Source organism: Oryx dammah, unplaced genomic scaffold, assembly GCF_014754425.2.
Source record: "Oryx dammah isolate SB20612 unplaced genomic scaffold, SCBI_Odam_1.1 HiC_scaffold_10, whole genome shotgun sequence".
NCBI classification, from domain to species: domain Eukaryota; kingdom Metazoa; phylum Chordata; class Mammalia; order Artiodactyla; family Bovidae; genus Oryx; species Oryx dammah.
The window spans coordinates 10,920,588-10,946,939 of NW_024070194.1; the positions used below are offsets into that span (position 1 = coordinate 10,920,588).

At 50.2% G+C, this 26,352-nt stretch overlaps 1 protein-coding gene across 1 annotated transcript in view; it reads right to left on the reverse strand.

Moving 5' to 3' along the window:
- TOX2 (TOX high mobility group box family member 2) overlaps window positions 1–26,039 on the reverse strand; it is a 156,517-nt gene extending 130,478 nt beyond the window's left edge. Inside the window, exon 1 of the mRNA XM_040248346.1 lies at window positions 25,926–26,039. Coding sequence (XP_040104280.1) covers window positions 25,926–26,024 — 99 coding nt within the window. The 5' untranslated portion in view covers window positions 26,025–26,039. The remainder of the gene's footprint in view (window positions 1–25,925) is intronic.
- Between the last annotated feature and the right edge of the window lie 313 nt (window positions 26,040–26,352).

Below are 26,352 nucleotides of genomic sequence, written 5' to 3' on the forward strand. Positions count from 1 at the left end.
TGGCCAAGCCAAGGCCGCGCTTCTAGAAGTCAGGGCACAAGTTCACTCCTGCCAGAGATGCAAAGGGAGACTGCCAGGGAGAAACACGAGGACTGGAAGGCTTTCCTGGTCTTCCAAGGCCACCTCAGGGCTTCCCAGGTGACTTAGTGTTAAAGAATCTGTCTGCAATGCAGGAGACTCAAGTCAGATCCCTGGGTTGGGAAGATCCCCTGGAGAAGGGAATGGCAACCCATTGCAGCGTTCTTGCCAGGATAATCCCATGGACAGAATGGCCTGGTGGGATAATTCCATGGACAGAGGATCCTAGTGCATGGGGTCACAAAGAGTCAGACACGACTGAGTGCACACACATACACGTGCACACACACACACATGCACACGCACGAAGGCTGCCTCAGCTGTCTCTCCACCACCGCCCTGGACCCCTTTGTGCTGGGGGCAGGCATCCCAGGCCACCCACCCCTACTCAAGGAGCTCAAAAACTCCCTCTTCGCTGTCACACTGGTGGCTGAGTGCCCAATTCAGTCAAAGGCAGTGTGGAAATGAGGTTTTTTTGTTTTGTTGGTATTTTTGACTTAATTGTTTTAGTTTTTTTTTTTTTTTAATGTGGACCACTTTTAAAGTCTTTATTGAATTTGTTACAATGTTGCTTCTGATGTTTTGGATTTTTTTTTTCTGGCTGTGAGCCATGTGGGATCTTAGCTTCCTGACCAGGGATGGAACCTGCATCCCCGCCCCCCCACCAGCCCCCCCCACCCCCGCATTGGAAAGTGATGAAGTCTTAACCACTGGATTTCCACAGAAGTCCCTAGAAATGAGTTTTGAAGCATGAAGAGCCAGGTTCAAATCCCAGCTCTGCCACTTACTAGCTGTGAACCCTGGATGAGGGTGAGCCCCTCCATATACTGCGTGTTAAACCCACCGCCTCACTGCATGTCTGGGGAGACTGACACCCGTACCCTCTCTCCCCGTGTAGATTTGCCACCAAGTGGTGCCCGCCTCACTTCCAGCATCGTCCTGGCAAACCCTTCCAAGGCCTCCATCAGCAGATGCCAGAGGACTGGGAAGGCCAGGGAGGTTTGCTCCAACTTACCTCATTCAAGACATGCCTTCTGAAACAGGACGAAAAAAATTAAGTAATAAAATTTGAGTTTGAACAGAAAGCCCAAATCCGGACTCATCTTTCCAGAACTTCTCCGTCGTACCTCAAGAAGGGAAGGGGATCAAAGAAGTCTCTGGGGGTCAACCCACCTCTAGTGGGCCTCAGAGACAGGCCTTCCCCCGGTCATCTGCAGCAGGATGGGCTGCTGGATCACGTGACACATCCCGGTTGCCATGGTTTCTGTTTATTCTGGGAAAGACAGCTTCCCTGACATCCAGGCCTGGTAAAGACGAGTGTTTGCTACACTCTGATCGTGTAATCACTGAGGTCCCTTGCTCTGTCCTCAGCTGCACACAGGCTAGAGCCTGCAAGCACAGAAGCAAAGGCACTGATGGTAACACAGGCCCCCCAGGGCCCCCCTCCATCCACCCCCGCAGTCCAGGGTGGATGGAACCAAACCCCACTTTCAGATGAGAAAACCAAGGCTTGGGCTTGGGCCATGACTTGCCCAGGGTCAGCGAGAGGCAGGGAGTCAAACTTGGGTCTGTCTAACCCGTCCCATTTTTTCCATCTGTGTGCTGGTTCATTTATGATCATTACTCTGACTCCAGGAAACTCAGGCCTTTTCCCCAAACTGCACCTCCTGATATGCCTTGAGAGGACCGTATCAATGCTCAGAGACATCAACAGGAGTAAGCAGGGAGTTCCCCAGGGGGACCTAACACTCAGGTCCCCAACCCAGATCTGACCACACCATTTTCAGTTCATGGTTCAAAGACTGCTGGCCAAGAGAACTAAATCTGAGCCTCCCACTTAACCAGCACCCCACACATCCTCAGTTTGATGCCTATGACCCTTCCCTTGCTGTCTCTTTGCCCGTTCCAATACTCAGATCCCTCCTCTTCCATCGGGATTTCCTGGGTGCCCACGGGAGCATCAATCCCCCCTCCTCCCGAAGACCACCGGGCCCAGCTGCCCCTGCGAGTGGGCCACCCATGGAAGGGTCTATCACCACTCCTGTGTTACATGGGACAGCTATGAAGCAACAGTCCCCTTCTCAGCCCAAGCCTGCTGACACTGACAGGGAACTGGCACTTCACTGGGAGCTCAAATGTGCCAGGTTCCTCCCGCCACAGGGCCTTTGCACATGCCATCCTATCTGGCATGCTTCCCCTTTGTCCCTACCATCTAGCAATTCCTAGTTCTCCTTCAAGGCTCGGTTTAAGGGTCACAGAAGTCCTCGCTGACCCTCCCTGTTACCCAGTCAGGCAGCGCTCGTGCAGCCCTGCTAATCACACCTGTCATGGGCAGATCGTGCTTCGTTATGTGATTATTTATTAACCAGACCAAAAGCCACGTAAGTACAGCACTAGGTCTGTCTTGTGCTGGGGTCCCTGGCACAGTGCCTGGCACCCTGCAGGGACTTGATAAGCGTTTGCTGTTCTGAAAGAGCGTGGGCAGCTGGGGTGGATTAAAATGATGCCACGGGGTCCCAGGTTTCACATGCACCCTCTGCTCTGTGATGCTACACCTCCTCCCATCAAGCACCCGGGTCTGTCTGTGCATGCCTTGAAGGCAGGCTTAACCACGTGACTCCATTTGGCCAACGAGACGGCAGCAAATGTGCCGCAAGCAAAGGCCTGAAAAGCACTTCTGCCCCGGGACAGTCTCACTCGCTGCACTCACAACTCAGAAGCAGCAGATGAGCACGCCAGAGTGAGCTTGTTGGAGGATGAGAGACTCTGGGAAGGGCTGACCACCTGCCAGCCTGACAGCCCCCCACCTGTCAACTGCCAGACACATACATCAGTAAGGCCATCCTCAATCAGCCTGCTGCCGACTGACTGGCCAACTGACCACAGATGCAGGACAGAGCCTTGAAGAGGCCAGCCTGGCTCAGAAAGCCCTCCAGCCAACCCACAGATTATCGACCAAATAAAATGGTGGTTGTTTTAAAGCACTAATTTGAGGTGACTTGTTATGCAGCAAAAGGTAACTGATACAGGAGCAAAGATATGCTCACAGCCAAAGAGCTCAGGTCTGACCAATACAACATCAAGCTGAAAACAACAGAAGTGTCTTGGGAGGTGGAAAGCAGCTGGGGGCTGAAGGTCAAGTCTCCGGGTTTGAGCCCTGCTGGTCTCTGACTTTGTCTTGAGCCTAGACAAGGTGGGCACTGCCTCTGTGCCTAAGTTTGCCCATCTCTGCAGTGAGAATGACACATCCCAAACCAAGTTTCCCCAGGAGGGGTAGTCTGAGTCTAAACAGAGAGTGGATGTGGAAGAGCTGCCCAGAGGAAGCTAAAGACTCTTTGGTAGACACGTGCTGCAGAAGAAAGCTCACAACTTCCGAGCAGACAGATTCCGGTTCCTGATTCACTCTGCTGCTGTCAGGCTGAGTGACCTTGGGCAAGTCTCTCAACCTCTCTGAGCTTCAGGTGTCGCCTGATCCATGTCCCCTGACCTGGCAACAGTACATAACATGCAGGGCTATTGTGAGGGTTAAATAAAACAGTATACATAAGACATGGAACACTGTACCTGGCACATAGAAGTCCTATAAACAGTGGTTCCTCCTCTGTCCCCACCTCTACTCCACTGGCACCGCTTTCTGCCACCTTGCCCCAACATACCACATGGAGTAAGAGTTCCCATGTTTCAGAGCAATATCTTGTGCCAGGTGACAAGTCTTGACTGTTGCTTACATAACATTGAGAGAGAGAAAGAGAGAAAGGCTTGCTTGAAGGATGAGAGGGAAAGAGCTCCATGTTGGCAGCTCTGACAAGGGCAGAAAACTCAGGCTGTGGTGAAGAGCATGAACAGAAATGGAGGTGATTCAGAACCGAGCCCCTGCCCTGAAGGCAGACACACCCCAAGCCCACATCTGTCTTCATCTGGGATGATTATCTGTGGTCCTTCCTGCATTCACCGCCAAGGCACCAGCAGGCAGCCCGGCACTGGCCACTCAGGAAGGATGCAGGTGGGCACATCACAGGGGCAAGACAACCCGCTCTGAGACCCCTGAATGATTCCCAGGCCACAGTCGGCATCTTGGGCTTCCCAAGTGTCTCAGTGGTAAAAAATTACCCCATGCTGATTAAGGAGATGTGGGTTTGATCCCTGCATCAGGAAGCTCCCCTGGAGGAGAGCATGGCAACCCACTCCAGTGTTCTTGCCTGGAGAATCCCATGGGCAGAGGAGCCTGGCGGGCTGCAGTGCATGGGGTCGCAAAGGGTTGGGCACGACTGAGCGTGCGCACGTCAGCGTCTTAGCCTGGCCTCTGTCCCACAAAGCACCTACCGCAAATGCAGAGGCCCCTCTGCCCCAAGGATCCCAAATGTCAACAGGTGGTCACCAGGAAGGCTCCAGGATGGATTCAGCAACTGCCTGCCCCCCACCCCAACACACACTTACGAAGCTGAATCCAGGGAGGGCTGACTTGTGGGGGAGCTGGCCCCTCCTGGGGACAGAAGGTTCCCTGAGCAGAGGGGAACGACACTGGATGACTCCCCTTGCAAGCGTCACACCTGCCCCATGGCCTTCCATGGCCCCCACTACAGGATCCAAACCCTGAGGGCTGACACTCCAGGCCCTTCCCAAGCCCCAACCCATATACTTTGGCCACCTGATGTGAAGAACTGACTCACTGGAAAAGACCCTGATGCTGGTAAAGATTGAAGGCGGGAGAAGGGGATGACAGAGGATGAGATGGCTGGATGGCAACACCGACTCGATAGACATGAGTTTGAGCAAGCTCCTGGAGTTGGTGATGGACAGGAAAGCCTGGCGTGCTGCAGTCCACGGGGTCACAAAGAGTTGGACACAACTGAGTGACTGAACTGAAACTGAAACCAATCCATCCAACCCTACCCCAGGCCCCATCACAACCTGAGTATAGGGACCAAGGACCAATCACAACCAAAATCTTGTGAGGCTACAGCACAAGAGAGCAGAAGTGGCTTACCCAAGGTCACACAGTGAGTTCAAACAAAAGCCAAGTACCCTGTCCCGCATCCACACTGCTGAAGGTCACTGTCAGGCAAGGATACAGTGTGGGTGTTGATGGGGTCTCCCCTCCCATACCCCGATCTTCCTTTTCAGGCTGTGCAACCACCCCTCAGCGACAATACAGGCTGTTCTCCGTAGAACTGCTCTTGGCTGATAGACAAGCCTAGGGGGCATGACCCAGCTTCCCCACCCCTCCTGAGGAAGCCCATGGCCATGACCACCTCAGATGGAGATACAAAAGGCCACCATCCATCTCAAGATGGGACCAGTCCTATAGCATCATTCATGCTTCAGGGATCCCTGTAGGAGGAAGCAGGTCTCCAGGCAGACCACCTCCTTGCTCATCTTCTCCCTGCCCTGCTGCCCCCCCCCTTCTCATGAAAGCACTCCCCACGGATTCTCTTTCACAAGAAGCAGCTCTGCTGCTAGGGAGCTCAGCCTGACACAAAGTCCTCGGTCCTCAAATTGCGGTCCACTCACCAGCAGCAGCACAGCATCACCCGGACCTCATGAGAAACGCACGCTCTCCGACTCCACCCAGACCTACTGAATCAGAAACTGCCTTTTTATAGAAACCAACTTGCATGTGATTCCCATGCAAATTATAATTTGAGACGCTCTGGCTTAACAGAGATAGTTATCCCATCGTGGGGATCATCCAACCATGGTATTGCCCAAACCTGCCCATCTGTTGTGGCAATCGTATGGCTAAGAAGCTATGTCATCTCCATGCTCCATGCTCTGGCTGGATGTGAGCTCCAGCATAACCGAGGTAGAAGCACTATGTTCTTCTGATTTGACTTCCAGTCTCACACACTTCACACGGTCACCAGCATTCTGTTTTTCTTTCTTCCGTTTTTCTTTCATGCCTGTTTCATTTCTGGTTTTCTTTGCTTGCATTAGTCAGAGGGTCTGCCTCTACTACCCTTCTTCGTTCAAAAAAACTATTTATTTATTTACTTTTGGCTGTAGGGGTTCTTCATTGCTGCGTGGGTTTTTCTCTAGTTGCAATGAGTGGGATGAGCTCATTGCAATGAGTTTTCTCTCTAGTTGCGCTCGCACTTCTCACTGTGGTCGCCTCTCTTTTTGCAGAGCACGGGCTCCAGGCTCTAGGCACACAGACTCAGTAATTGTGCCACACAGGCAGGCTTAATTGCCCCGTGGCATGTAGCATCTTCCCGGACCATGATCGAACTCGAGTCCCCTGCACTGGCAGGTGGATTCTTAACCACTGGATCACCAGGGAAGTCCTCTACTGCCTTCTTGAAGGGACCCCAACTCAACACCAGACAGCTAGGAAATTTTCCTCAAGGGCACTTTTGGGGGAAGATGGTGCAAAGAGGTCCAGATTCCCCAGGGCCCTGGAGGGTGGAGGGAGGGGGAGCAAGGGCACTGATGTCACTGCCTTGGAAGAAGAACATTCCTGACCAGCCATGAGTCAGAAACCCCTCTTCAGAGGCCCCATTCCAGCCCACCCCAGGGAATGAGCCCCACAGAGCCCCTCCAAGGGGATGCCTATGACCTTTGCAAAAGGAAAGGCAATAACCAAGTCCTACATGCCTAGCGGACCCCAGGGCCATTCCCGGAGGCTGCAATAATCCTGCCGGGTGTTTGGACAGGAGCAACCGTGCAAAGCTTGTCATCTCTGCCTGTTGCCTGAGGAGGGAAGTGGTTCACCTTTTGCTAATCGCTCTAATTCATTTTTTATTACTAACTTTCCTGTTTTCTATTTGCCGTCTGATTGAAGGTATTACCGAAGGCATTTAAACAGCATCAGACCGTACCACAATGGCAAACACGACTCTTCTGATTGAAATCTGCATTAATATACATATAATTCCCTGATCACAAAGATCTCATGATCCACACGTTAGACCCCAAGTGAAGGCGGATTTGACAAGAGACATACACACAACTGAAGGTTTTTCAAAAGACAATCAGCCGTGCCAGGAGGCTGCCTTAAGGTGGGTGCTTTCTTGGGCTGTTGGTGGACATGGCTGACCCTTTGGTACCACGTCCTGAATCCAGAGACATAAAAACATTCCCTCCTTTGAGCCAGGAGTTCAACTTTGGCCGTGGCCAACAGCCTCGGTCTGAACCTTGACACCCCATCTCGAGCATGCCCCATAGCCAATCCATCCCCAAATCACACGGAGTCTACCTCCTAACATCTCCCATATCCTTCTATTTCTCTCCACTCTCATCCCAGCAGTACAGTCCAAGCCAGAGTGGTCCAACAGAACTTTATGCAATGACAGGAATGTTCTATATCTGCACTGTCCATGGGGGATATAGAGAACTTGAAATATGGCTCGCATGATGAAGGAACTACATTTTATTTGATTTTACTTTAAATCTCAACAGTCACGTGTAACTAGTGGCTACCATGTTGGAGTGTGCATCCCCAAGCGATCATCAATCCTCTTCTAAACCACAGTGATCACCTCCCCACTGTCCCCCTGCATCCATTCTTTGTCCTATCCACTGCTTTCCCCATAAGACAGCCACAAAGATAAGTGCAGCATACCTCAACTCTCACTACCGTTGAGACAAAGTCCAAACTCCTGGACATGGCCTTCAAGGCCTCATCTCCTGGAGCAGAAACAACTCCAATTCTTGGGGAGGCTATGGTGTGCCAGGTGCTGGAGTGGGGGCAAGCAGCGAAGGCCTCCTGGAGGAGGTGTCACTTGAGCAGAAACTTAAAAGACATGTCCATAGGAGTCTGCCAGGCGGGAAGAAGAGGCCCAAACCAGAGGCACCACAGTGAGAACTGCTCTCGTAGCGACAACCATGAGCCACCTGCAGAGAGCCAGCCCTTGTGAAGCTGATATCTAGTGGGACAAAAACAATACACGGAATGAATAGGCAAATGACACGTGAGAAGAGAAAAGAAAAAGATGGGTAAGGGGTTTCTGGTGGACTGGCTGGAAAGGAGAAATCAGCAGGATTAAATTGTAAGGAAGGAAAGCACCCAAATAAACATGCTCTTGAGTCTGCGTGGCTGGACAGTAGCAGGTGGTTTCTTCCCCATTCCTTAAACATCTTGGCAGGGAACACAGTCTTCACAATTTATACTTTATTAAGAGGAAGTAGGTGATCTTGCATGACCACAGTGATTTTTTTATAGACGTTTATTTTTTTATCTATTTATGTCTTTCTATTTATTTGGCTGCCTCAGGTCTTAGTTGTGACAAAACCGGGGGCTGAGATCTACCAGCCTGTCCCCCATCTAGACAAGCACTGACGAAAAATCCTAAGGGTTTCAACCACCAACCCTCTTGACTCCCATTTCAACCTTCTTCCCTGGGCTCGGCATGTCTTTACAATGTGAACTCATGTAGGATCTTTCATTGTGGTGTACAGATTTTCTAGCTGCAACATGCTGCCTTAGTTGCTCCATGGCACGTGGGGTCTTAGTTCTCCAACCGGGGACTGAACCCGTGTCCCCTGCATTATACCATGGATTAATCACTGGACCACCAGGGAAGTCCCCAGCCACACAGAGATCTTGATTATAGCCTGATGCCACCACTTAAAGGAAGACCTTTAGCAACCTTGATAAGGGGTAGTACATAAACAGTGGAACCTTTCTCTACAATATTTATCATTCACTATGGATGTTTACACTTCAGTTAACTGTGATTTTGCTCTACATGGTTTATTTTTACAGGGTGAATTTAGTTTTTCACAAGTAATTAAAAACCTTTCCTTATAAAGTTAAAAAAAAAAAAAAAGTCCTGCCTGCCCAATAGAAGCATTTCCATGGGCTAGAGACAGATTTCCTTATCTCTGAAGGTCAGGCTGACTGCACTCCAGCTCCCCCAACCCAAGCAACTGGGAGTGATGCCTCCCTCCTAAAAATGGCAAGGTCATCACCCACAGGGAGAACGGAAGTGGACAAAATGGGGCTGAGATCCACCAGCCCTTCCCCCAGCAAGCTGATGAAAGATGAAACCACATTGATGAAAAATCCTAAGGGTTTCAACCACCAACCCTCTTGACTCCCATTTCAACCGTCTTCCTTGGGCTCAGCGTGGTCTTTACAATGTGAACTCACATTTATTAACATTTGCAAAGCCCCAGACACTGTGTCTCTCATATTTATGCATTTAATCCTCTCGGCAACAATGCACAAATACCCAATGGAGGCCCAGAGAGGGTGACACCGAATTATTTTTGGAAACACAGCCTGGGATATGTTATGATGGCTATCTCTGGCAAACATAACCACCACACTCATTGATTCATTCTTTCAACAACTTATCACCGAGCACCCACTACGTAGCAGACACCACGTTTAAGTGCTGGGGACTCAGTGTTGAAAGAAACAAGCGTGACTCCAATGGTTGGAAAGCTTACTGTCCTCAAGGTGGAACAGGCCCTCAAGTCGTCTTACAGATCTAGCATGCAAGGGGGAAAAACACACTGGGAGCTGAGATAGGAAATAACAGGGTAACTGCAAAGATGAGGGGGTCAGAGTCTTGGAGAAGGTAAGGATAAAGCTGAGATCTGAAGGATGAGCAGGAAACAGCCTTGTGCAGAATGAAGACAAAGACATTTCACACAAAGGCAATGGCATACGCAAAGACCTTCAAGCAAAAATAAGCATGCGGGTGGGGGCATCTGGGTAAAAAGCAAGAAGGCTGGGGTGGCCAGAATGGAGTCAATGGAGGCTGGTTTTGCTCCCCATCGTGTCCCCAACTCAAAGCCCAGGGCCTCAGACAGAGCAGCTGGGAGTGAGGCTGGAAAAGCAGGCTAGACCACACCAGGATGTTTGGAACAAAAAAGGCATTTAACATTACCTACACATCCAGGGGAAGGACTGGAAGGTTTTAAGCAGAGGTCTGATTTTGGTTGGGCAGAGTTCACTAAGCCACCACGGAGACCCATAAGCAATTGTGCCCAGAAAAATGACAGGATCTCATTCACAAATCAAACAAAACCCGATCACAGTCGAGATGGCTCCTCAGCGCATCTGCCCCCAAAAGCTAAGCGTCCCCAGCTGGTATGTGGGAGGTGGCCATCTTTCGGAAGAGCAAGATAAAGCAGCAAGTGATAGGACATGCTGACCGAGCACTGGACAGAAGCAAGGACGCTGGCAGAGAGAATATTGTGCCAAAGACGCTGCAACAGGGTCGTGGCTTGTTGTTAACGGGGAGCCATCAGGAAAACACACTTCTGTGCTTCACTGATACTGTAAGACATAATCTAAGAGAGTGGGCAAACATTTAGTGCTCCGTTCACAAGATAAGTAAATCGGCTAACCGAAGAGCCAATGGAGGCAATGCATGGCCCAGGGGTGAGGACAGGCCCTTCAGGTTTGGAGTTTTTTTCCTCTTTGTCTCATTTAAAATCAAACTTTGGCTCTTAGACATCAATAAACAGGTCTGGAAACAGAGAAAGAAATTAAGCATCTCAGATGCTTAAACACACTTATCTCATTTAATTTTATCAACAGATAGCACAGTTAATTCCATATTGCAGATGAGGAAACTGAGGCCACAGGTAATAAGTAGCTTTCCAAATGCCCTCTCGGCCCCTTCTATGCCTTTGCACATGCTGTTCCTTCTACCTGGAATGCTCTTCCCTATCTTCTTCACCTGGCCAATTCATCTCCAAGCACAGGCCAGGTGTCCGCTCCTCTGAGAATCCTTCCCTGACTCCCCCCACCCCACTCTACCCTCTGCCTGGCCTGGTAGTCTCACACTCCTTGGAATTGCTTCTTTTTGCCTGTCTCTCTAATATATCAGACTGCAGCTTCTCAAGGACAAGGACTAGGTGTTCATCATTTGTTCATGTCTGGCATCTACCTCCAAGGGCTACATACAGCAGGCAGAGAATGTTCTTTGCTTGGCTGAACGAATGAAGGAATAAATGAATTAGCTCTAAGTTTCAAAGCCAGAATTTGATTCCAGGTCAATATGACTCCAAGGCATATCTCTTGACCGGAATGTGAGCGTGTGTCTTTATATAATCAATCAGAAAACATACAGAAACATGGGATACATTTCAAAACATACTGAGAACTTCATTCATCCCTCTGAAAGAGCTGCCAAAAAGTGACACCCCTGGGGAAAAACAGGATGGTGAATGTGAATAAAGGGTTCACCAAACCCTTTCGCAAGAGACTTTCCCCTTGGTTAATTGCCTAGCATAACTCCCCTGGAAACTTGAAGAAGGCAGGATGCTAACTGTGTTACTAGGCCACTCTGCTTATGGTAAAAATGACCCTTGATTGAATAAGTTGCATCTGGACTGGAAGGAACTATAAATAAACTATAACTATCTGATTAAGAGGCTGTATTTGGGACCTCCCTGGTGGTCCAGTGGCTGAGACTCTGTGCTCCCCACGCAGAGGCCCCAACTTCGATCCCTGGTCAGGAAACTAGAGCCTGCATGCCGCAGCTAAAGAGCCCACGTGCCTCCACGAAGATGAAACATCCCAAGTGTTGCAACTAAGATCTGGCACAGCCAAGTTAATACATATTTAAAAAGAAGCCACATCTGAGGTTTCCCCTGAGTGTAATGACTCTTGTAACCAACATACCCCTGGCAGGGAAGTAGATACTAGAGAATGAGATGGTCCTTTGGGAACTGAAGCTTTTAAGTCAAGTGGTTTCCAAAGTCCCCTACTGAGGATCTTCTTCTCTTGCATCTGAACTAAAACCTGGCACTGGGGGGAGCTGACAAAGAAAAGAGAAGTCCCCCTCCATGGACAACGTCAGAGACCTCTGCTGGAACTTCTCCCGCGGAGGAGGCACAGATCACGTGTCCTGCTGGCCAAGCAGTGGGTCGTGTTCCAAGTCCTTCGAGGAGACAGGTACCAAGGGTTGCCCAAGTGAGTCTTATGAAGCTGAATGTTTCATTGAACCTTAGAGTCTTTGTGAGAGCGTTCATGAGAAAGAAGAGAACTGATGTAGAGGAGGAAAGAGACGATCCCAATCAGAAACACCACTACACTTATTCTGCACTTGAAAGCTCCCTAGACCTCTCCTTTACAAAAGACATGAAAACCTGGGATGCGGACTGCCCTGGTGATCCAGGGGTTAAGAGAGGGTGTGGATTCAATCCCTGCTCAGGGAACTGAGATCCTATATGCTGCGAGGTGCAGCCAAAACAAAACTTGGGATGACATCTATGCTCACTGTCCTTCAAGGGCCCAGATGACCTGAACAACACCCAGGACTAGAACGAGGGAGGATACGACTTACTTGATCTCCCGGAGGCCTCACCACAAACCTAAGATGCAAATGCAGTTATGTGAGATAATTGAGACTCAGAAGGCAATGGCACCCCACTCCAGTACTCTTGCCTGGAAAACCCCATGGATGGAAGAGCCTGGAAGGATGCAGTCCATGGGGTCACTGAGGGTTGGACACGACTGAGCGACTTCACTTTCACTTTTGACTTTCATGCATTGGAGAAGGAAATGGCAACCCACTCCAGTATTCTTCCCTGGAGAATCCCAGGGACGGGAGAGCCTGGAGGGCTGCCGTCTATGGGGTTGCACAGACTTGGACACGACTGAAGTGACTTAGCAGCAGCAGCAGCAGAGAGGTTAAGTGAGCGGTCCAAAGTCACACAGCTTGTAAGTGCCAGGATATGAACCCAAATACCTCCACAGAACTCGAAAATCATATTTGAATCCACTATCTGGTTTTGCATAAAAATTCACTTACAGCTCAGGTGGACATATTAGGCAGAGAACGCATGGGGTAGAAGTGGGGGTTGCTGCTCAGGTCATTTGGCCCCTTGAAGGACAGCAAGGAACCATCCCAGATTATTTTTTTGTGGGGGGTGGGGGAGAGTAAAGGGATCTCCTTAAATAATGTAGTGCCCAATAGGTACTTGTTGAATCTTTGCAGAACAAATGAGCAATGAAAGGCCCAGGGTCCATCTTCCACATCATCAAGTATGTGTGTGCAGGCTAAGTCACTTCATTTGTGTCTGACTCTTTACTCTGCTATGGACTGTGGCCTGCCAGGCTTCTCTGTCCATGGGATTCTCCAGGCAAGAATACTGGAGGGGGTTGCCATGCCCTCCCCCAGGGGATCCTCTTGACCAAGAGTTGGAACCCGGGTCTCTCATGTCTCCTGCATTGGCAGGCAGTTGCTTTACCACTAGCACCAATTATCAACTATACTTCAAGTCAAAACACAGCACAGTGCAACAGCAAAATTTATGCATGAGATTGACCCTGGGTTAGACTACTGAGGTAGATTCCTTTCCAACAAGTTTCTAAATCATTCCTACAAATTAGACCTGACTTCGATATAAGCATGTTTTAATTAGCTCTAATGTGAAGGCATTCTACTACCAAATGCTGTTTGAAGCTGAAAACCAAGCCAGGAGGCCCAGCTGGGAATCCCCTGACCCCCTAGAATAGACAATGCCGGAACAGTTGAAACAGGGGGTGAGCTGGTCCACTCTTGCATCTCTGCAGAGGGAGGAAGCTCTAGCTGGCACCACGGAGGCTGCAGGAGATAGGCGCGGGGAGGGCAGTCCGAACCCCAGCTCCGCCAGCCAGCTCCTCTGCTGCCTTCTGTAACGTGACTTATTAGGACCTCAGTCTTCTCACCTCCACAGTGGGGATGTGTCTGTCTAGCACAGTTCTTACAAAGACTTAGTGAGATGATAGAAGTGAGAGGGCCTGGCTCTGAGCCCGCAGTAAATGCTCAGTTAATAATTTGTGCTTATTCTGACCCTGCTTTTCTCCATAAAACAGCACAAACCTTAGAAATAAAAGTCAGTGAGACTGTGCTTTTTTTTCAAGATGGTGGGTGGAACACCTAATTTTACCTCTCCCTTATTCTAAACCCACTAGACTGGGGTTTCCTGGGTTTCGGTTCAACCCTCTTTCTCTTCAACTTCTTACTTTCCAGCACCCTCTCTATGTTTCTGATGGCCACTCCTTTCTTGTTTTCTTACAGACCCTTTTGGAGTTATTCAGCTTTCATCTATCTGAATTATGAATATATATGTGTGTATATGAATTATGAATATCTGTGTTATATCTGTCTCCCCTTTTTTGTCATTCTAGTGGGGTTTAGAAGAGGAAAAGCTATTTTCTTAACTGAAACCCAGAAAATCCCAAAGAACAGGCAGCAAGGGCTGAAAGCTCTGAGAGACTTGACCTTTGTGTTAACCTATAGTCCTCTGCAAGGAGATCAAACCAGTCAACCCTAAAGGAAATCAACCCTGAATATTCATTGGAAGGACTGATGCTGAAGCTGAAACTCCAATACTCTGGACACCTGATGCAAAGAGCTGACTCATTGGAAAAGACCCTGATGCTGGGTAGGAGAAGGGGCAAGAGGATGAGATGGTGGGATGGCATCACTGACATGATGGACATGGGTTTGGGTGGACTCCAGGAGTTGGTGATGGACAGAGAGGCCTGGTGTGCTGCAGTTCATGGGGTCGCAAACAGTTGGACAGGACTGAGCGACTGAACAACAACAGTCCTCAGAGAAGCTGACTGTTGGCTTTAACCTGGGACTAAGCCAGGGAGAAGGACTCTATAATTAAACAAGAAGTCTGTCTCAGGGATTCCCCCTTGCTATGGAAGCGCATGATGCAGGAAACGCAAAGTGCACTAGTGCCCATGGGTGACTGCTGGCTGAGAAGAGACATGGAGGTCCCCACCCAGCTGCAAGTGAGCTTGTCCCATGCTCCAGCAGAAGTCTCCAGCTTCAAATGTCTACACACAGACCATCCTCAGGGCACCTCAAACCAACATTTGCATTGCCTACCTACATGCTCGTGGCTTTCACAGATGTTGAGGAAACTTACAACCACAGAATAGATCAATCTAGAACCTTGTTTACAAATAAATGTCAACCAAGAATTATCAGGCATTTGTAGAAAATATCAGCATAAAAGAGGGACCAGGAAGTGAACCAAAGAGCTAGTCAACAAGAAAACAGAGTTAACGCAGCAAACAGAAAATGACTTTTTTAAACAATTGAATTATCGTCTTCAAAAAGATTCAAGATGTTCATATATCCATTTAGAAAAGGATGAGCTACTATAACATAAGATCAATCAAGAAACAATATAGTATTCTGGGAAATGAAAAAGTGATTACAGAAATAGAAATGATACTTATTAGAAGCACTGAACTAAAGAACGGTTATGCCTGGAAGTATACTCACCACACTTCACTCTGTGATTAACCCTAGGGAGCAGGGCTGAGAGGGCAGTGGGGAAAATGAAAGAGAATGAGAGAGGCTCTACTTTTTTTCTACTCTTAAAATATTTCAGTGTATTTTATAGAGAATAAAAACAATTTTTAAAAAAGAGAGAAAGGCGAGGAATTTTCCTGGTGGTCTAGTGGTTAGGAATCTGCCTTCTAATGCAGAGGATGCAAGTTCGATCCCTGGCTGAGTATTAAGATCTTACAAGTCTCGAGGCAACTAAGCCCGTGCTGCAACTACTGAGCCCACACACTGCAATGAAGAGCCCATGTACCTGAATGAAGACCCAGTGCAGCTAAAATTTTTTTAAAATAAAATAAAAAATAATATTGCCTTCTCCGGTGGCTCAGAGAGTAAAGCGTCTGCCTACAATGTGGAAGACCCAGGTTCGATGCCTGGGTTGGGAAGATCCGCTGGAGAAGGAAATGGCAACCCACTCTGGTACTCTTGCCTAGAAAATCCCAGGCAAGAGAAGCCTGGCAGGCTACAGTCCATGGGGTCGCAAAGCGTCGGACACAACTGAGCAACTTCACTTTCACTTTTAAGACAAAGAGGGAAATGAAAGAAGAATGAAATGAAATTGGGAGTAAATTAATGAGCAAAAGATGTCCCATGATATCCTATGTCATGCCTACAAGTGACCCAGGCATTTGCCTCTGAGCTTCTTGGTTGCTCAGAGAAGATGAAAGATTGGTAAGGAGAACACCATGGCTGCTGACTTACACTGGGGCAGGGCAAAGAGGCTCTTGAAGAATGTGACAGGACTTCAGTCCAAAGAGAAAGCCACGGCCCCCTGCCCAGATGTGCCTCACGCAGGCAGGACCCAGAAGCTCCTCAGGAACCAATGTGGTGGAGTCTTTCCCGCCACACAGGAAAAATGTGTGACATTTCAATGCAAAAACTCTGGAATCCTACCTAGGAATGTGTCAGAAACTCGCTGGGCCCCAGAATATCCCACTAATGACCATTTTTCTTCATTTGGTCCTAAGAAGCAGTTATCTACCAGTTCTCACTCACAGCACGAAATAAAGAAGAATCCAGTCAGTGACTCAAAAGTCTCTAAAAATTAACAACACGCTGGCCCCTGATTTCTTGGGGACAGAGAGGAAGGTGAGTCTTCTCCCCCAAGTGCAGCTCCCTGAAACAGATACTGGGATGCTTCCCTTTCCACTCATTCACTCCCAAACTGCTGGGCTCACAGCTATACGTGGGGCTGCCTGAAGACAGCAACCAGAGGACACAAGAATTCAAGGAGTGGGCAGCCCCCTTGCCTCAGTTTGGGACACACTGGAGCCCAGCTCCAAACTTCCCTGTGGGTCACTTTCATCATTACGTATCTTCCAGGCCAGCACCTCCCTCTGCCCAGTCACACTTCCCCTACTCCGTTCAAGGTGCTCCTCCTGAGAACTTCCCTGCAAATAACACCTTCCACAGGCAACTCTCCATCTCAGAGTCCGTTTCCAAGGAGTTCCATGTAAAGTTGTCTCCCAGATGGAGACACTCCCCCTGACCCACAGGGGTCCTGAAGAAGGCAAGAATCTCAGAGACACCCGACCAAGTCCAATCCAGGCTTACATGCCCCAGGCCAGCAGCACATCCCTGCTGCCCGAGGCCAAGATACAAAATTCTTCCATCGTCTAGACGAGAACCGGTTCTCTAAGTGTGCTCCCTAGACTAGCAGCACTGGCATAGCCAACTGTGGGCAGTGCACATTTCCAACTCCTGCCCAGACCTACTGAATAAGAACTGTGCGATGTGGTGAGGCGGGGGGTGGTGCGGGAGTGTGTGCATGGCACCAGCATTCTGAGTTCCAACTGCCCTCCAGGTAATTCTGTCGCACTGAAGTTTGAGAAGCAGAGCATCTCTGACTACTGGGGGAAATCAAACATAAGTCATTAAACTTTCCCACAGCAGAATGTAAATTGGTGCAGCCACTATGGAAAACAGTATGAAGGTTACTCAAAAAACTAAAAATAGAGTTACCATATGATCCAGCAATCTTACCCCTAGGTATACATCTGGAAAAAATGAAAACTCTAATTCAAAAATATACATGCACTCCAATGTTCACAGCAGCATAATTTACAATTGCTAAGACATGGAGGCAACCTAAGTGTCCAACAAAAGATGAATGGATAAAGAAAATGTGGTGTGTGTGTGTGTTTATATACATACATACATACATATATATAACATTACTCAGCCATGAAAAATGAAATATTGCCATTTGTAGCAACACAGACAGGCTTAAAGAATATTATACTAAGTGAACTAAGTCAGACAGAGAAAAATAATATATGACATCACTTATATGTGGAATCTAAAAAATAATAAAATCAACTTATTTACAAAACAAAAATAGACTCACAGACATAGAAAATAAACTTATGATTAACAAAGGGGAAAGGAGAGGAGGGATAAATTAGGAGTATGCAATTAATAGACAGATGCTACATGCATGCTAAGTCACTTCAATCATGTCTGACTCTTTGTGACCCTATGGACTCATAGCCCACCGGGCTCCTCTGTCCATGTTTGGGATTCTCCAGGCAAGAATACTGGAGTGGGTTGCCATGCCCTCCTCTAGTGGATCTTCCTGACCTAGGGATCGAACCTGCATCTATTACATCTCCTGAATTGGCAGGCGAGTTCTTTACCACTACCGCCACCTGGGAAGCCCAACAGATACACACTACCACATATAAAATAAAGAACAAAGTCAGTATCTTGTAACCTATAATGGAAAAGAATCTGAAAAAAAAATGCATATATGATGACTAAATCACTTTGTTGTACACCTGAAACTAACACAGTATTGTAAACCAACTACACTGCAATAAAAACGGAAAGAGAATGCCAGATCCATATAAGTGAAGAATATTTTATAGGCATTTATAATAATATTAAACCCTCTACCAAAACAAACAAAAATTTTCCTACAGCAGAAGACCAAGAGACGGTCACCAACAATGGTCTGGATCCAGCAACAAGGAACAGTTCATACTCTGAACGATAACTGTGGCGCCCCCACGTCTTTCCACTTAAAACCTAAGCAGCTCGAATTCAACCCTCCGCATAATGACTCCTACCGGTATCCCTCTCTCCTGCAGGCCGGTCTCCCCAACTTAGGCTGACAGTATCCCCAAACCACCTTGCAAGAGCTGCCCCTCTGCCTAGAAGGTCTTCCCACCACTCCGCATGCGCCCCACATAGCCCGCTTGGTGTTTCTTGTAAGACTTTGCTATTTGAAGCCTACTCACACCTCTGACACTGTCATTTCCCCAGACAGTTATATAGTTAATTGTGACTCTGCATTCTGAGCCAAAATATTACAGATCCACATGGTCTTTCATCTAGGAAAGCCAAGTTTCCTATCAAGTCACAGCCTTCAGGACAGGGCTGAATCCCCTAGCACACAGTAGGCACTCAAGAAAACTTGTTGAGCATCAGAAAAACCCAGCAGAAAATCCAGCCTTGTAAAACCACAACCCTGTTGCTCCCTCTTGCAGGCACCAGAAACAGCAACTGTACAGCAGGAAATTTAAGCCTCAGGATAATTGATCAAAATTTATTATCCTGTGTTATACAACATGTTTTCACTAAGTTATAAAATCACAATTTACCACGACTCATTAAGTTAATAATTACTTACCATATGTTTTTCCTGCTGCTCCCAAACCATGCTGAAACATCACTACGTAGGTTTTCAGTCCATGTAAACAAATAAAAAAAAGATAATGGCCAACCGTGTGGATAAAGGATTTGCTGACAGGGAGACACAAGACTAAAATACCAGACAGAAAGCGTGAACCTCAAACTCTGCCACTCTCATCACCATCATCTCCTAGTTTACCTGAGCCACTTTCCAGATCAGTGGTTCTCAAACTGGGGTGATTTTGTTCCCCACCCCCCAGGGAACACTTAGCAAAGTCTGGAAACATTTTTGATTGTCATGACTCGAGGGGAGGTGCTCCTGGCATCAGTTGGTAGTGGCCGAGAACGCTGCTCCACATTCCATCATGCATGGAACAACCCCCACAACAAGGAATTGTCAGGTCCAAACTGTCAATATTGCTGAGGTTGGGAAACACTGTTCTAGGTTACAGGGAACTTCCATATCTGTTACTTTAATCTGAGCTTCACAGCAACAATATGAGGAAGGCATTATGCCTCCCTTGTACAGATGGAAAAAACTGAGACTTGGAGAGGTTAAATGATGTGCACAGGTCACCAGCCCTCGCTACTGAACCACGCAGCTGCAATTTGTACTGGTCTTCTCTGCCTCCAAAACCCACCTTCCCTCCCACACAGATTCAAGAAAGAAGAAAAAAAAAGACGCAAAGGAAGTGCACAGATCCTTGTCCCTCCATAATGCTGTGCAGGGACCACTTCCAACTGGAGGCCCGGGAAAATCAGATCCAGAGACCACAGCACGAAGAGATCTCACGTTAGGAAGACCCTTCCCCCAGCAGCCTGCGCTGAAACTAGATTTCTCTTGCATTTTAACTTTCAATTGTGCTGTTCTTTGTGAATAGAAATGAAAGCATTTCCTGCTGGCGCTGAGTGCCTTACAAGCAGGATTTCTAGGCCTCAAGGCAACCTCATGGGGGTCAGGGGTTGGGGTGGGGGGAAGTATTGATGTGCCCATTTTCCAGATGAGGAGATTGAGGCACAGGGAGGTGAAATAACTTGCCTGCATTGAGGATCAAAGCCATGTCTGCTGGGTTACAGAATTTACACTGCCTTTCTAACCTGAGACCAGCACTGGGAAATCAGAGGAGCAAAATAAATGCCCTATAGAATCACATGGGGCTGGCAGCTATGCCACACAGAGATCCTTGGGATAAGGATAAGGCTCTTCCCAGCTTATTGGCTGCTCTCCATGCTGGGTTCAGTCCCCGGGGCCTACGCAGGGAAGCTCTTCTAGGAATGTCAGGTCAGCCAAAAGACTCTTGGCCTCTGCCCTGCCCTGAATACCATGCGCTCACTGCAAAAGTCTTCAGATTATAAAAGCCAAACAGATGCTAAGTTCTTCAAGCCACAGGGAACAACAGGCCAGCCCAGAATTCATTCATTCAGCAAATATTTGCCTAGCACCTATGTGCCAGGCCAGCTCTGGGAATACAAAAGTAAAGGGAGACAGAGACGGTGGTAACCTACCTACTAAAGTATATAAGAGCCCATCTCTTCAAAAAGCATAATCCTCATCCTTGCCAGGGGGACCCCACTCTACAGTTATAAAGGACATGCCCAGACTTTATTTCATTAGATTTCCACACCACAGCCCCCCATCTCACAAGGCTAAGGGTCACTAATTTGCTCTCCTTTTTGCACAGAGGGGAACACAGGCCCAGGGTATGGCATTTTCATGCTCAAGGTCATCCAGTAGACTGGGGACAGCTGTGCCGGACCTGGGCTGCTGCTCCTGACATCGATAAGGTATAGAAGTGTGGTCCTTGTGGAATCTTTGGGACAGGCTGGGGGAGGGCATCCTATAGAGAACATCCTATAGAGGACATCCTATAGAGAACATCCTTGGACAGAAAGTGAAAAAGCCTCCTAACAGAAACACAGGCGCCCGCCCTTCCAAAGTTCCCCCAGGACCAGCCAGCCCAGGGCTCCTCCTCCAGGGACCCACCCACAGCCACCAGTGTCCCAGCAGAAAGATGCCATGGGGATCTCACCTACCAGGGATGCTGAGCAGGCCTCTCCAATCTCAAGTCTGGGTGAAGGTGGGACCAGGCCCTCCCACTTCGTGGATTTTCGTCACAAGGAGCCACCAATCACTCACTACCCAAGCTTGTCTAGATCGCATGCAGGGGCAAGATGCTGTGCCCAGAGCTGTGGGGGTGGAGAGTTGAATCATTCACCCACCAGCACAATTTCCTGAGTAATTATCGGTCAGGCACTGTGCCAGGTGCTGGGCACGGTTCCTGCCTGGTGGGAGCCCACAAAACCCTGTATACAAACAACTGAACCACTGCTACATAACATGTGGTCTCTGGAGTGGCAGCGGCAGGACTGGGAGCACGTCAGACACGCAGACCCTCAGGACCCCAGCACAAATTAGCTGAATCAGAATCTCAGGGCAGGAAGGGTGCCCCGGAACCTGTGTTTCAAATCTTGCCAGATGATTCCTATTGTGTACATGAATTTGAGAACTCCTGGTCTAAACCACAAGGCCTTCCCCAACCTTACTACTTAAAATGGCAAACCAGTCCCTGGACCTGACACTCCTCTCTTCCCTGCTTCCTTTTTCTCCATAGTCGTACTGATGGCATCGGTCACAATACCACAACGATCTCATCCATATATTTATGACTTCCCATGCTGATACATAAGCTCAAGAGGGAAGCAATTTGAGTCACTTTGTTTCACTTCTGTTGCCAAGTACGGTGCCTAGCACAAAGACGTGCTCTATAACTGTTTGTTGACTGAGTGATGGATGGCAGAACATGCCAAAACCCAAGCAGTAACCAGTTCTTCAGGGGATGCCTGGAAAAAGACAGAAGGTTACTGACCATGGAGCACTGCATGGAGAAAATGGTACCCAAGTTGGCCCCGAAGGATGTCTGAAACAGGGATGAAGGATATGTGGAACACAGAGATGCTAAGCCTCTCACTGGAATAGGTCCCAAGTGGTTGATACCATTGCTATCTAATTAGTAGCCGGTATGTGCCAAGAACTTTTATACCCTATATTAACTCAGTTAACTCTCCTGAACCTCAGAAGTAGACAGTGTTGTCCTTAAGAGGACACTGAGGCTCAAAGATATTAAATAATTTGCCCCACTCACAGAAAACTTGTATAAGGATGTTCACAGGAGCTTTATTTATACCAGCCCCAACATGGAAACAAACACAAATGTCCATCGGCGGGTGAACAAATAAACCAACACAGTGTAATATTACTAAGCAATAAAATAGAACAAATTAGGGATAAATACAACATGAATGAATCTTAAGGAGACTTCACTGAGCAAAATGAACCCAGATGCAAAAATGTGTATGCTTCATATGAAGTTCTAGGACTTAAATTGACTTAGTACACATAAACTGAATTTAAATAAACCACTGATAATAGAAATCAGGTAAGTAGTTTCCTCCAGAGGTAGGGAGTGTTGACTGGAAAGAAGCATGGGGGACCTTTCGGGGGTGACAGAATGTTCTATATCTGGATTGGGATAGGGGTCACAAGGGTGGTTATATTTGTCAAAACTCATGGAACAGTACACTTCAAATTTCCATTTTAGTGCATGTAAATCATACATCAATGAGCATCATTTGCCCTAGGTCACAAAGACACAAGTGGCGATTTGAATCCAGATTTGTTCAATGCCACTGGCCAGTTTCCACTAGTCTGCGATCGTTGAGCGGGGAGCCCCAGGCAATGCGCCCATCCTGCTAAAGCACCTTGCCAAAACCCAAATAAAGGGACTTCATAGTTACTCTAGAAGGATATCATAACTTCAACTCCCAGACCATGACAGAGACCTGTGGGGAATGCCAGACAAGCATCAAACTGGGAGTCCAGGAACTTGGGTTCAGGCCTCCGCTGTGCTCTTCATCTGCTGTGTAACCTGTGAGTGTCCTACTCCATGACTCAGTCTCCCCTTGTGTGAAGGAAGGAGGAGGGGATCAGTGGTTCCCCGTAGGCAGACACACAGAGCTACAAGGCTGCAAATCCCCATGCTCAACCAGGCACCATTACTACATGAAATAAGTAATGTGCCTGTTTCATATCTTATAAGCTATTTTTCAAATGCATGCTAATATTGTGATTAATAAAATAAACATCTATTTCAAAGCAAAAATGAAACCATAGCAGCTTTGTCACTGCATTTTCTCAAACAAAAGATACCAAAAGAACAGCCACTGCTCATGACTTTGGTTTAAAGAGGCTGGAATCTCTATGTTAGAGGACTACTAAGGGGACAGTCACCAAGGGCCCTTCCAGATCAACTGACCCATGGTTGTCCAGTGTCACTTGGCAAAGGCTTGTCCTTGTGCTTCTCAGGTTTGGGTCCTTGTGGGGACCGGGCTCTTATCTAGACTCCAGTGACCAAGCCCCCAAGGTGTGGGTCACGTCCTGGCTGTGCACCCCAGTCTATAGATCCCAATTGTGGTCATGGTTGCACCTTGGGTGTGTCTCCCCTCCAGTCTGGAGAGTGACCAGGATCTCCCCACTCCCTCCTTGCTGTACCAAGAAGCTTGGGAGAACAAGGGGCATCAGTTTCTTGGTACAACTTGCACCACCACCCCCAACCACTAGCACTGAAGGCGAGTGCCCTTTGGTGATCTGCTACCAACAGGCTTCTGACTCGTCCCTCCCTGAACCAAGTGACATCCTCTGTCTCCCCCTGCCACCAGGCTGCAGGATTGAGAAGCATTTCCCACGTCCAAGTAGAAAGTCAGATCTGGTTTTCACCTACCCTAGTGACCCAAACGCCACCCTCCTCCCACCTGGACACACCCTGCGCTCTGGGCCAGGGGTCGGGAGATCACAGACAGAAACCAGAATCACCAGCTTCTCCTTCCCTGACTGGTTTCCTCCCACCAGGGTTTCACACTGGATCTTGGTGATGAGTCAGAGCTTTACAGAACATCAGAATAAAGCAGGGGCCTCGGCTGAATGCCACCTCCCAAAGGCCCCCTTAGGAGACCACCCCACTCTAACGGCGTTTACAGAAACACCACCCTGCAAAGGAGCACTGCAGGTGAGGGGCACCCACCTAACCAAACTTTGAGGCACACATCCCCAGACTCACCCATGCCCCCAAACCAGAGGCTGGGACCTGGCCGACTTCATATTTAAAAAAATAACAAAGCCAAGGGCAGCAGATAGACCACTGCCCACGAGCCCCCCCCCCCCCCATCCAACTGTCTTCTGCTTCCTAAAGATTCCACTTGCTACTTCTCATCAATTTCCCCTCCATCAAATGGAAGCGGCCAGAGAACCTGCCTTCTCTTGAAGACTCCATCCTCCTCTTTTGCTTCTAACTTTGCAGGTCACTGGACCAAAGATAAATCGCCCCATCCTCCGCGCGATCTCACATACGGCTCATCCCCGCCCCAGGTCTGGGGGCCCCGGACCCCACCCCATGCCCTAGGGGAACTGCGCAGGGCTCTGCCCCTAGACTTCAGAAGCCGCTCCCCAAGGCCTGAGGACGCAGCCAGCGAGGTTCAGCCGGGGCGGCCCCCAGGTTCCGCGCGGGGACGCCCCCTCCCCGCAGCATCCCCATAGCAAGAAGCTTGAAGAAGAGCCTGCGAGGTGGGGTTAAGACCCCGGAGGGGCGCCGACCCAGCCACCGGACTGGCACTCACCACGCAGCGCCACGGAGCCCGCGCGTCTGCGCCTTGGCCGCGGGGAAACCCACGCGCGCCGTTCAATCCGGGCTCCGAGTGACGAAAAGCCGCGCTCGGCTTCGGCCAGCCCGGGACCGACGCACCGACCCGCGGACGCACGGACTGTCCGGCTTCCTAACTTAAGTTTGAAAGTTCCCTCCTGGGCGAAAGAAGAGTCTCGGACTGCGCCGCTGCCACGCAGGGTCCGGGGCTGGGCTGGCAGCGCGGAGTGGGGTCGGACGCCGCCCGTCCCGGCTTCCAGAAGCGCGAGCTCTCACCGCGCCCGGGCCGGGCAGCGCGGCGGGGACCTCGCTGCGGGTAGGACCTGGTCGCGGGTTGGGGTGGCGATCTCGGGAAAGAAGGGGCGCCCCTCACCACAACTCCAGTCGGGAAAGCGCCCGCTCGCCGTTCCGGGGAGGGGACAGGCCTCGGTGGGAGGCTCCGCCGGGCGATGACAACCGATTCGTAAACGGCCCAATTCGTGCGCTTCGGCGGCAAGAAGTTAAAAACCCCGACGCGCGGGTGTGGACGGCCGGGCGCGGGATGCTGCTGCCCCTGGGTGTGACCGCGCGTGACTGGGTGACTGTCAGGGCGATTCGTGTGCCTGAGGTTCACCGTCCACGGGGTGGGTGGCTGTGGGTGACAGCGTGCGACCGTGGAAGTCACTGGGAGCGCGGGCGAGCGACTGTCGGAGCGACTTCTTTGTGTGCTTGTCCCGAGTTGTGGCCGCGTGTGGCGGCGTGGGGGCACGGGACGCGGTGTGCCGCGGCGTCGCGTGAGAACGGTGACTTGTGCGCGGCGGGGTGACAGTGCAGGTGGGCGCGTGACTGCGTGTGGTTGTGTACGGACGAGGGTGACCTGTGCGGGACGGTAGTGTGAGCAGGTGCGTGGCTGGGCGACAGTGGGTCACTGCGCATCGGCTCGTGAATGCAGGCGAGGCCGTCAGGGGGGACGTGGCGAGCGTGTCACTGTGACTTCGTGTGAGCAACTGTCGGGTGACTTCTGCCTGTGATCCCAACAACTCCGGGCGTTGAGTGTCACCGCCTAGGGATCGGCGTGAGCGGCGTGTGTGCCCGTCGGCAGGGCTGGGGGGTGCGTGTGCCCGCGCGTCCGCACCGCCAGCATCTCCCCGCGCGTGTCCCCGAGAGCGCCCGCGTCCCGAGCCGCCGGGTGACCGCTGCCCGCGCGCTCCAGCCCGGGACGCTCCGGCGCGGCGCGGGGTCCGAAGGCGCGGGCAGGCCCCGCCCGCCGGGCCCCCACCCCGCCCCCGCCTACCTTGCCGCAGTGGTAATAGTCCAGGGGCGCCAGGCCGGCCGGCTCGGCCCCGGGCCGCGCGCCCACCGCGGGCGCCGAGGGGTACAGGCGGACGTCCATGGCGGGCGCGGCGGCGGCGGCGGCGGCTCCCGCGGGCAGTGCCTGGGCGGGCGGCGGGTGGGAGCCAGTGTGCGAGCGGGTGTGCGAGCGCGGGGGGCGGGCCGGGGGCGGTGCCCGGCGGAGCGCCCCGCCCCCGCCCGCCCGCGCGCGCTATTGTTCCGGCCCCGGGCGCCGCGGAGGGCCGGGGCTCTGGGTCCCGGGGGGGAGACTCCTCCCGCGGGGCCCGGCAGCCGCCGGGTCCCCCGCCCGGCTCTCCGCCCCCGCGGGTCCCGGAGGGTTGCGCGCCCGTCCAGACGGCCCTTTCCCGTCCCGCCTTCCGCCACCAAGG